The sequence below is a fragment of the Chaetodon trifascialis genome, chromosome 19 (assembly GCF_039877785.1).
Source record: "Chaetodon trifascialis isolate fChaTrf1 chromosome 19, fChaTrf1.hap1, whole genome shotgun sequence".
Taxonomy (NCBI): Eukaryota; Metazoa; Chordata; class Actinopteri; order Chaetodontiformes; family Chaetodontidae; genus Chaetodon; species Chaetodon trifascialis.
In genome coordinates, this window is record NC_092074.1 from 5,852,339 (window position 1) to 5,864,770 (window position 12,432).

Here is a 12,432-nt window from a genome sequence, read left to right on the forward strand (position 1 = left end):
GCTGTTAAAGTGTCCTGCAGGGGGTGGGAGTCATTCTCAATCACGGATGACAGCTTAACCATCATCCTCCTCTCTCCTACCACCTCCACTGAGTCGAGGGGGCATCCCAGGACAGAGCTGGCCTTCTTGATCAGTTTGTCAAGTCTCTTCCTGTCAGCCGTCGAGATGCTGCTCCCCTAGCAGACCACTCCATAAAAGATGGCTGATGCCACCACAGTGTCATAAAAGGTCTTCAGGAGTGCCCCCTGCACTCCAAATGACCTCAGTCACCTGAGCAGATAAAGTCTGCTCTGGCCTTTCTTGTAAAGTGCGGTTGTGTTGTGAGTCCAGTCCAGTTTATTGTTCAGGTGAACACCCAGGTACTTATAAGATGTCACCATCTCAATGTCCGTTCCCTGGATGTTTACCGGTGTCAAGGGGTCGTCTGTGGAAATCCACCACCAGTTCTTTGGTTTTCCCTGCGTTGATCTGGAGGCAGTTCCACTGGCAGGTTATGTTCGGATCTTCCCAGGGGAGGGAGGGATGATGAAGTGTATGCCTCCTTGGTGTTGGCATAACACAAGTCCAGTATCTTATTGTCTCTAGTGCAACATGTAACGTACTGGGTGAAGCTGGGCAGAGTGGAGGAAGGAGAGGCATGATTAAAGTCCCCAGAGATAAGAAGGAGGGCCTGTGGGTGCTCTGTCTGCAGCCTGCTTGTGACAGAGTGGAGAACATCACAGGCTGCATCAGCGTTAGCAGAGGGGGGATATACTGAGTGTTTCATATTATGCTGTTTAGTGCTAACTAATTAGCACTTGCCCACTTCTAATTCCAGTAACGATAGCACTAAACCAGCGTCATCCACATGTAAATATCTTTATCTTGCAAGCTAAAGCAATAAGTATGTGAGTTCAAGAAATGCATATTGTATAAAATAGTTCGATTTTATGAAATAAATAAGGGCTATGCACGTTATTATTGACGTTACCTGTGCAGGGCTCTCAAGTTTTGAACTGAGTTCAGAGTGAGATTTGGCGGCGGCAGTGAGGGTTGGGGTGGGGACAGTGGTCTGATCTGATAAATGACACATAAATTGATACAAATAAAGATATTTATTCAATTCAGCATTTCTTAGTGCAAGTGTGTATGTGTGTGTGTGCGCTGTGTTTGTAACCCCTGCCCTTCCCCATCCTGCTCAGTGCGTAAAAAAAATAAAAATAAAGCTGCTCCCGTTCTGGCTCCCAGGCAGGAGACAGCTCTGATCGTTCACTTCAAAGAGCGGCTCTGCGAGCCGTTTCGTTCGTGACCGACACATCACCAATTCTTCTACCTGTTCCACTGTTTTAAAAAATAGTGGCGCAACTTGGTGGGCGTTATCCTGGCAATTTCTCCTTGTGAGAAATACAAGATATGGCGTGTGTGATTCCATACAGTTGGCTCAGAAAATAGGGCTGACACCATCAGGGCCTAGAGCCTTGTTTGAGTGGAGTCTCATCAGCTGTCTTCTCACCTGGTCAGCAGTGAAGCTAGTGATGATCCACATACCACTCCAGACCTCTCTCAAGTTGTTCTGCTGGAGTTTCCACTCCAGCTTCCTCCTGTATTTCTCCTTAGCCTCCTTGATTTTCACCCTCAGTTCCCCGTGTATTGTTTTCACCTCCTCCCTGTTCCCAGCGCTGAAAGCCCTCTTCTTTTCATTGAGGATGACTTTGATGTCCTTTGCTACCCACGGCTTGTTATTTGGATAACACTGGACAGTCCTGGCTGGCACATAACATGGATTGAAGTGCAAGATTGTGGTCTGACCTACCCAGAGGGGGGAGGGGGAGCAGCTGTATGCATCCTTAGCGTTAGCATACAGCAAGTCCAGGGTTCTTTCCTCTCTTGTAGGACAGCTCACATACTGAGTGAAGTTTGGCAGTATTGTTGCCATGGTGACGTGGTTGACGTGTCACCCGAGATAGCAACGAATGCACTCGGGTGTTGAGTTTGCAGACGGACCACGGTGGTGTTGCGGAGAACATCTTGTTTAACACTCTAACATCTTGTTTTGTACTCTGGCATACAAAAAGATCTTGTCACTGTGATAGAAGGCCTGACTCTTAGCCCTGAGTCATAAATATCATATCCCCAGAGACAATCAGTAGTGGCAAACAAAATGTCCATGGCACCTCTACTCCTTATTTACGATGTCTGCAAATATTATCCTCACGCTGGACACAACACACATACACACATATGGATTACTTATCACATGTTTAGAGGTTAGTACTTGAAGATGTCTAGGATGTCCTGAACTGATTAATGTACTGGGCTGGTCAATCCCAACTCCTTAAATGTGAACGACTGTCTGTGAACGGTGCTCATTCTGGCTGAGATTCTGAGGGAACTCTGTCAGTCTGGGTCCAGCGCTGCATTGCTTTACCTGTGACCTACAATAAATACTTTGACTGTGAAATGAAGACTTCTCCGGACCGTTCTTGAGCTTCCAATAAAGAACCGAGCTTCAAAGCTAACAGTGGAGTGAATGATGTCACATGCTGACATCAGTTTGGCAGGGGGGGATGTAAATGGCTAATATAATGGCATGGGAAAACTCCCTGGCCAAATAATATGGCCTGAGCCCAACAGCTAACAGTTCAATGTCCGGGCAACAGATACGTTCCTTGATGGTAATGTAACCAGGATTACACCATTGGTTATTGACTAGAATGGCAATCCCGGTCGGCATGAACAGTCTGGAAGCCACTGATGGAGACGTTATCGGATATGTCCTGATGCAGCCATGTCTCCGTAAAGCACATCAGACTGCATTCCTGGTACTCCCTCTGACTCCTGGCGAGTGCTGACCACTCTGTCTGACACACAGTGTTGCAGGCGCACATACTGTGGTCTGCCAGTCAGGTAGTCCACAATCCAGGACACTAGGGGGGGCGTCCACCCGCATCGCTGTCAGCTTGTCACCCAGTAGAGCTGGACGAATGGTGTTGAATGCACTGGAGAAGTCAAAAAACATGACCCTCACAGTGCTTGCCGGCTTGTCCAGGTGGGCGTAGACATGGTTGAGCAGGTCGGGGCTGATAGGCGAACTGAAGGGGGTCCAACAGTGGCGTGACCATGGGCACCCTGGGGCTGACACCATCAGGGCCTGGAGCCTGGAGTTTCATCAGCTGTTTTTTCACCTGGTCAGCAGTGAAGCACACTACAGAGGTGACAGGTGGGGGAGGGGTATAGTCCTCAGGTTGGAGTGTAAAGTCTGTCTGGCAGTCTGAGGAGGTGTGAAGAGGGCTCACAAAGGAGGATGGGGGGGTGTGAGAAGGAGAAGGAGAAGGAGAAGGAGAAGGAGGGGGGAGAAGGGAGTGGATGATGATGGCCGTTCAGGGCAGACAGCAGAGGAGTCAGAGGGAGGATGATTCAGGGCTGAAGTGTCAAATCTATTAAAAAACAGATTCAGTTCATTTGCCTTGTCAACGCTTTCCCTCAACTCCTCTGCTGCTTGTCTTGAAGCCAGTGATGGTCCTCATACCACTCCAGACCTCTCTCAAATTGTTCTGCTGGAGCTTCCACTCCAGCTTCCTCCTGTATTTCTCCTTAGCCTCCCTGATTCTCACCTTCAGTTCCTTCTGTATCGTTCTCACCTCCTCCCTGTTACCAGCTCTGAAAGCCCTCTTCTTCTGATTGAGGATGTCTTTGAAAACCTTTGTCACCCACGGCTTGTTATTTGGATAACAATGGACAGTCCTGGCTGGGGCAGTGGAGTCAACACAGAAGGTGATATAATCCGTGATGCACTCTGTGAGCCCGTCAATGTCCTCCCCATGCCGCTGACAGAGTGCCTGCCACTCTGTCACCTCAGAACAGCCCTGCAGTGTCTAAATAACAGACGGCAGAACTATGTTATACCAAAACTCGCCTGCTGCCTGAATGAATGAGGAAATCAAAAAACGTGTGTGGCTGACAGGGGGCGGAGACAGAGAGAAACTCGGGGTTCATTGAGAAAAACCTGGTCCCGACCAGGTTAGGTTCATAGAGTCTGTTACCATGGTAACTGACCGAGAGTTTAAGTTACCTCTCTCTGTGAAACCCTCTTTCTCTGGTTTGAGTTACCTCCCTTTGTGAAACGGAAAACTCCGAGTTTCCTTCATTTCAGGCTTAACAAACTCAGAGTTTTCACAAAACCTGCTTTGTGAAACGGGCCCCTGATGTACTGAACTGTGTGGTGGTCTTATTTCATGTTTTATACAGCTGCAATTCTTTTTTTTTTTTTTTATTGGTGCAATAGTACAGCGTCATTGTTTTCACATGGATTATATATTTTGAATTATATTTTGAAAATGACTGTAGAATAATTATTTTCCATCAGTTTGAGTCTAACCCAGCTTCAGTGCTAAACTTGTTCCTAAAAAGCATATCACTGTGATAATCTGTAATTTACAGAGTTGTCTGTCACTATTAGAATTGTTTTCTAATTGCTAATGTTAAAGTCATGCCAGTTGGTTAGTTGTTCAGAAACAGTTTGGCAGTTAATATTAAGATACCCATGAGCAGTCTGGTTTACAAAATGTACAAGCTGATTTGGCCTGTGTGAAATGTAACCTGAAAAGACCATCTTAGCCCTGCTCAAATGGCCTTTAGAATGATTGTAATATTTACATTACATTACTTTAATTTACTGCTAGAACTTAATGCCACCACAGATACTTTTATTGTATGTAAGTGCATTTTGCCATGAAGTAACCTGTACTGTAATGTAAATATTTGTGTAAATTGTTTTTAATTAACAAACCAGACAGATAGGCAAAATTTACATTTATTCAGGGCTGCAGATTTCACATGATGATTTCCTCAATGGATTCATAAAATATTTCCACAAAAATATCAGATTCTTGTGCTGTTTTCAACTCAGCTCTGATATTACAGTGCTTGGCTACAGAGTTTCTTCACTCACAGATATCTTCACTGTTAAATACATGTCACTTGATATTTTTACTACATTTTTTGAGAGCTAATACAAGTCTTTTTATGTCCCAGTTGTAAAACAAATGTCATGAAAAAAGTGAGTAATGTCAACATTCAAAATAAAGGTTTTTAAATATTTATTCATCAAAACAGGTCCTTCTTATTCGTTTTTGAAGAAGTTTGATACATGAAACTACAGCATAGTGTGTCACCTGTTTGCCACATGCACAGCACATGACATAAATATACTATAGTTCCATGTAGCAAACCTCTTCTAAAACAACTAAGTACTCGTTTTGATGAATAAATGTTTAAAAATCTTCATTTTAAATGCACATGCAAATACACTAGTTTCAAGGTTTCTTAATGTTATGGCAGGTCACCAAAATATTTAGAATTGGACCCAATAAAAAGGCAGAAACAAAAACAGCACAAGAACCAAGGGAGCTGTTGAAAACAGTTTTATTACAAACGAAATTACTACAAACACTATCACAAAAACAATCCCGAGGTAAACCAACACAAAATCAGCCCTAAACTAAATAATTAACTACACCGTGGTGAGCGGGTAGGATAACAGACAAAATACTAGGAATAATGAACTAAGGTCGGAACCACTAAGGGAACGATGCAAGAAAAAAACAACTACTAACTAACCAACTATGCTAAGACACAAACTGAGAAAGCACAAGGCTACAAGGACAAGACTAGAGTACGCTAGGAATCACAAGAGAATGGCTGGAAAGTCAGGCAAGAACCATAAACAATCTGGCAGCGAGGCGAAGTCGGGCTGCTGCCTAAATGCAGGTGAAATCAGCGGGAATGAGGAGCAGGCTGCTCGCAGCACCGCCAGACCACACCTCCCCTGTGAACACAGGAGAAAAGGAAAAAACAACAAACGGCAAATAATACAAAAAGAAAAAACACAACAATAAGCAAATCATAACACTTAAGTTCTTTTGTAAGGTTTATTTGGTTCACTTTTACAGAGTATGCTGACTCCTATAGACTGGAATGAATTATGCTAAGCCACGATGTGGCAGCTGGAAGACACTGATTATGTCTCACTATGAAAATGATGTGAGAAAGGGCATAAGTCCCAAATCACTGGAGTATTCCTCTAAAAGTAAACTTAAAAAAGGGAAATGACAGCAATTGTGCAACCAACACCTACTCCACAGCTTGACACACAGGCACCTCCAATGAAATACCTCTGAATTACAGAGAAGCAGTGATAGCCTCCCTTAGGTGCCTATACAAGGTCACAGCCTGATAGGGATCTGTTGGCAGAGTCAGATGGGACTCTGCCATGAAGATGTCGCAGAGTTCAAACATATCTGAATTGCATGGTATCATCTGGCGAAAGACACATTCATCTTTGCACAGATTAACATGTTCATCTTCAACAGGGGAAAGGAAGTCTCTGGTCCCATAAAGTTGAGGCAATGCATACATCACATTGGGCCGACCACTCGGGACGTTGATGTTTTTCGATGGTCTGAATATGTGTGCATTCCAGACCTGTGCAGTGTCATCCCATGCAACAAAACTGAAGGACTGCCTTGTCCAGAAACCTGCCATCAAAGAACCCATTGTCTCTGATGTCTGCAAACAAGGACAGCCAGAACTCCACACACTGGCTGCGTAGAAAACCCCATCAATGTTCGATTCCTTGATTGGCGGTGCTAGCTCCCTCCAAGTAACTATCAACAGTGCCGTCTGGATGAATGGGGATGAGGAAGCGCTGAAAGCCTCGAACATAGCCGTTTTCAGTCTCAGGATCACCTCTCACAATCCTAGGGCAGCCCCCTAAACGCTGCACTGCTTTTACGTAATAACCTCCGATCAACTTTGGGTCACTATTCGTGGTGTAGGCATTAAGCCAGATTATTTTCCTGGAAAAACCATTGATGCTTCCGTTGGTGTAAAAGCCATATGGCTTCAATTTATCAAGGAGTCCATGTGCCAAATGAAGTTCGGCTCTCTCAAGAAGTAGCTCCGTCGTCTTAAGCGTCTCGCTTGCCTTAATGACACTGCTCTCGGATCCAGCTCCTTCAACAACAAACGCACATCCTCTTTCCTTACTCGTAGTCCACGTTCTCTACATTTCGCATACATCCACCGGTACCGGTGAAGTAGGGCTGGGCGATAAAACGATAGCAATATGTCTTGCGATAGACACGTCATCAATATCAATAAAAAATGCGTTCGATAAAACATTTGACAATTTTTTTTCTTCGTTGGAAGAAACCTGAAGTTGCTAAGCGAGGTTGGTTGCATGAACAAAGGGACTCGCTCTCAGGTAACAGAGCAAGGAGTAATCGCTAATCAGTGACAGAGACACGCTAACACACCAATCATGTAACATTGTCATGTTCGGTTGCGCCATCTCGTTGTCTCGTGTTTGATACTTCGCGAGGAGTGAGATGAGAAATAGAAAGTGAGTCCTGTAGCGAGCGAAGAAATTGTTGATAAAACAGGGAAAGTCAGCTCGCCAGTATGGAGTTTTTCAGATTTTATAAGTTGGATCATAATCAGACCAATGTGGTCTGTAACTTATGCAAGACCGTCATCCCCAACAAGACCGGTAACACCACAAACTTGTTTAACCACCTTAGCCGCGCTCACTCTTTGGAGCGGAGCCGTATTCGCCAACGTCCGCCAACTGCAGCACCACCGCACAAGCAGCAGACCACCATGCAGAGGTACTCTGCTTCATTGCCTGATGACAAATCATCCAAAAGGCACAAAGACATATCGGAGGCAGCGGCATATCATATAGCTAAAGACATGCTTCACTGAGCACTGTGGAGAAGCCAGGTTACAAACATCTCTTACACATGCTTTTTTTTTTTTTTTTTTTTTAACACACTTGGAATAAAAATAGAATTGAATAGTTCATGTATGTTTAGAGTAAGAAGAGTGACTAAAGTTGTTCATATGTCTAGGCTGGTTTTACAGTTCAGTCAATCTTACTGTACTGTCTATCTTGTTTGTTTTTTGTATGTTACAGATGTCAAGTGTCAAGTACTGTAGTTCGTTAGTGATTAATTCAGCCAGGACCGCAAGATGAGACTACCCTTTACGATGAGAAAGTCCCCTCGCGCTGAGTAATCTTATTAGATGTTTCTCACTTATATCAAAGCCGTGTATACAGCCGAGAACTGTTTTAATATCTTTATATGTGAGGCCCATGCCAAAATAAAATTCAATAAACTCCCACGGAGGATGCGTATACTCCATTGTTGTGTGTTGTGCGAGATCTCGCAGTATGTCTTGCAGATCTTGCAATTTATTTTTGCACACCTGAGGGGTTCTCCACACCAGTGGGCAAGAGAGGTGAATAATATGTTGAAGATCTGACATGTTTTCCATGCGCAACTCGCTAATGCGACTTTATCGTTGTAATGATTCAGTACAGATGAAAATGTGGTGGAGGTTTTTTTGTTTGTTTATTTTTGTTGTTCATGCTTGCAACTTGTGGTGCAGGAAAGGTAAGTTTCAGAAGGGGGACGAGCACTTGCTCTTAGTAATATGATCACATCTACACAATCCTAGTAGAATTCATAATCACTATGTAAAGTGTGGAAATATCCTTTGGTCAATCTCTGTTCATTCATGGGCGTTCAATAACATTGCCTGATTATATTTAGCATACATTTACAAAAATTATAATTGCATATTTTCTGGATATTTCTATGTATGTTACTATGCATTTTTGTGACTTTGGGTGATCTGCAGAATTTTTGGTAACAGAATGAGAGAAGTCCAGCTTGGCTTATTATGCATTTTGGGAACATACAATAAACCTATTACAGACTCTGATGACTACTGGGAATTATTAGAGTGCTTCTATTAATGTGTGGATGTTGAATGTCTATGGAAGTGGACCTGAACCTATCTGGCCCAGGCTTGGATACCTTTTCCCCCAAATGAATCATTGGCAAGAAAGCAAGGAGGGGCTCAAGGGAGGAATAAAAAAAATGTCATTAAATGTCTTTCTTTTCCTTTACTACATTTCAAATATATGCTGTCAACTGCTGCAAAAACTTCTGTTTACTGCATTTTGTGCAAATATGTAGCAATAACCCCAGGCATTTGGGATCATATACTGTATTATTGTCAAGGTTAAATTCATTGTGGCATGTTGCAGTGGTTTTATATTTGAATAAAAACACAAATATCTGAAACCCATGCAGAGCACAGTAGCAGTGAAAATATACATGTATGAGGGAGAGTAAAGATATTAATATCCATCCATCCATTTTCCATACCGAATATCCCTTTTGGGGTTGTGGGGGGGCTGGAGCCTATCCCAGCTTCAACGGGTGAGAGGCGGGGTACACCCTGAACTGGTCACCAGCCGATTGCAGGGCAACATACAAAGACAGACAACCATTCACACTCACACCTAGGGGCAATTTAGAGTCACCAATTAACCTAATGAGTATGTTTTTGGTCTGTGGGAGGAAGCCAGAGTACCTGGGGAGAACCCATGCATGCACGGGAAGAACATGCAAACTTCACACAGAAAGGCCCCGCCCGGGGATCGAACCGGCAACCTTCTTGCTGTGAGGCACGCACACTACCTGCTTGTGCCACCATGCCGCCCAAGATATTATCATGCCAAACCTTATCATTACATAGAATATGTATAGACAAGTTTATATTTAAAAAGCTCTAAACAAGAAGTCAAAGGAGCGTGAGGATTGGCAGTGTTATTGTATAATTTATATATTTTTAGAAATGAGGTTGTTATGCTGTAAAAACCTCACATGGAAACAAACCTTTATCAGGACCAGATAATAATGATAACCTAGATTTGCTGTTTGTCTCATCAAGGGTTTAAAATCAAAGTGGGTCAGTAATAACAAACTAGATTGGTGTTGACAATATTTGCTAGGACCCATACACCTGCATAAGAAATCTAAATTATCATGCCAAAGTTTCCAAAGATACCATACACGTCATGTCACAACCGAACTAGGACGTGAACCCAAATGCACGACTCCAGAGACAAAGTTCAAATCAACAATCTTTAATGACAAAGTATCAACAGAAAATCACTCTACAGAGGAAAATCTCAAGCTTCACAGAAATAAAAGATTCACTCACTAAAAGGGGAAAACAGCAACTAAAAACACTCTGACGAGGAAAGTGGCTAAGGCGATGGAAAAAGGCAAGACAAAGTATCAAAATAACGAAAGGCAAAACTATGGCAATTAGCAAGACAAAGTATCAAAAGAATACAAAACCTGACGAGACATGAAACGTGGCATGGGCTGGCGTGGTTCTCTGGCTTGTTTATTGTGTACATCTGTTGCAGGTCATCCCTGACATCTGGTATTATGTACTTGTATATATTACTGTTAATGATAAATTGATAAAATCTTTTTCACTTGCAGTGAAAACTTTGGCCTATATGTCAATAAAAAACACAAATATCTGAAAACTATATAGAGTACGGTGTAAAGTACAGTAGCAGAATACTAATATTTATTATGCCAACCTTTATTATTAAATACAATTATTGCCAAGCTTATATTGTAATTCAGCTTTTTAATCAAGGACTCAAAGGAGCTGCAAATCGGAAAAATCACCTTGGAATATTTTTCCAGATATGATCATTCTAAAAGCTGACCTGAACCAGCTGTAAAAGAAAGCATAAATGAATGGATTGAGCATTGAGTTTGCTAATGAAAGCCAGTTGAGTGTTTCAAATACAGGCAGTGACACCCTTGCTTTACTCGAAGACAGAAATGTCAGACAAAAAAAGAAAGGCGCCCAACACAAGAGAAAAACTCCCATAACTATTGCCAGAGTTTTGGTGGCCTTTCTCTCCATTTTACTAACAGTAGCTCCAGATTTTGTGCTCTGACAGGTTGTGTTCTGTATGCTGTTTGCTTGTCTTTGTGCAACAATGAAAATCTTCAGGTAGATACTAAGCATTATAATGACTGGCATGTAAAAGGCGAAAACACATGCGAGAGTGGTTGATAGTACAGCATCAATTAAACAACTTTGTCCACATTTTTCTCGATTAAAACTTGCAATCATTATGCCAATTCCTATTATAGCAGCAACTCCCCAGCTTACCAGGATCATGATCCCAATAACACGACCATTTATTTTACTTCTATAAGTGAGAGGCTGACACACTGCGTAATATCTGTCAATAGAAATACAGCATAAGCTCAAAATAGAAGCTGTGCTTAGAGTCACATCAATGCTTCCTCGCACTTCACAAAATAAAGCTGGATGATACCGACACAAGGTTACAGTAAATGCCATGCTGAAAGGAAAGACTAAAACTCCTACAAGCAGGTCAGCCACAGCCAGAGACAGGATGAGGTAGTTAGTTGGGACATGGAGCTGTTTGAAGTAAATGATGGAGATTATTACAAGAAGGTTTCCACATACTGTGACAACAGACAGTAAGCCAAGGAAAACATATAATAATACACAGATTAGGGAAGGGTTGCTTGTAAATACGTAAGCTCCATTATCTGATTCATAGCAGGGATGTATGTCACGAACAGTGTACGACCTGTTGACAGTCCTCTCTGGTTCCATGATCCTTGATTCCTGCAATTCAATTTTCCAATATTAACCAACTACAGTGAGAAAACCACAGCATCATCAGTGTTCTTAAGAAACAAAGACATGAAGTTCAATAACAAAAGACTTGTAGTTTAAATTTCATACCATAATGACACGTCAGTGTTGATGTGCGTCTTTATTCACTATTCCACTGTGCAGAAGCTTTGGACTTGATATTTACATAATCAACCCCCACATAGTGACCATCATGAATACAAAAGTCTCTTGTCCAATCAGATGTGATACACTATATTTGTGTTTGCATGTGATATGATGATACAATAATGCAATAATACATTAACTCTCTGTGTGTGTATCCTTGAGTCTGTTTCAACAATTTCAAAACTTTTGAAACTTGAAACTTCCATCCATCCATTTTCTATGCCGCTTATCCCTTTCGGGGTCACGGGGGGCCGGAGCCTATCTTGCCTGTCAACGGGCGAGAGGCAGGGTACACCCTGGACCGGTCGCCAGCTGATCGCAGGGCACATACACACAACCATTCACACTCGCACTCGCACCTAGGAGCAATTTAGAGTCACCAATCAACCTAATGTGCATGTTTTTGGTCTGTGGGAGGAAGCCGGAGTGCCCGGAGAGAACCCACGCATGCACGGGAAGAACATGCAAACTTCACACAGAAAGGCCAGACCTGGGAATCGAACCTGCGTCCTTCTTGCTGTGAGGCACGCGCACTACCTGCTGCTCCACCGTGCAGCCCACTTGAAACTTTTGAAACAAATCATTTGAGTTTCACTAGAATACTGAAGGATCTACTGTGCTTTATACAGACACAACGCAAAGCACCTAACTGCAAATGTTTTCCTTGGTTATAAAGAAAACGGCTCTTGGCCAAGAACATCTTGAAAAATGTGAGACTGTGTCTCATAT

General features: G+C 42.7%; 1 protein-coding gene across 1 annotated transcript; it reads right to left on the reverse strand.

Annotated features, from left to right (window-relative positions):
• Positions 1 to 10,512: 10,512 nt before the first annotated feature.
• Positions 10,513 to 11,514, reverse strand: LOC139348094 (trace amine-associated receptor 1-like). The gene has a single exon (XM_070988043.1). It carries the CDS (start codon positions 11,512 to 11,514, stop codon positions 10,513 to 10,515), a length of 1,002 nt encoding a protein of 333 aa, XP_070844144.1.
• Between the last annotated feature and the right edge of the window lie 918 nt (positions 11,515 to 12,432).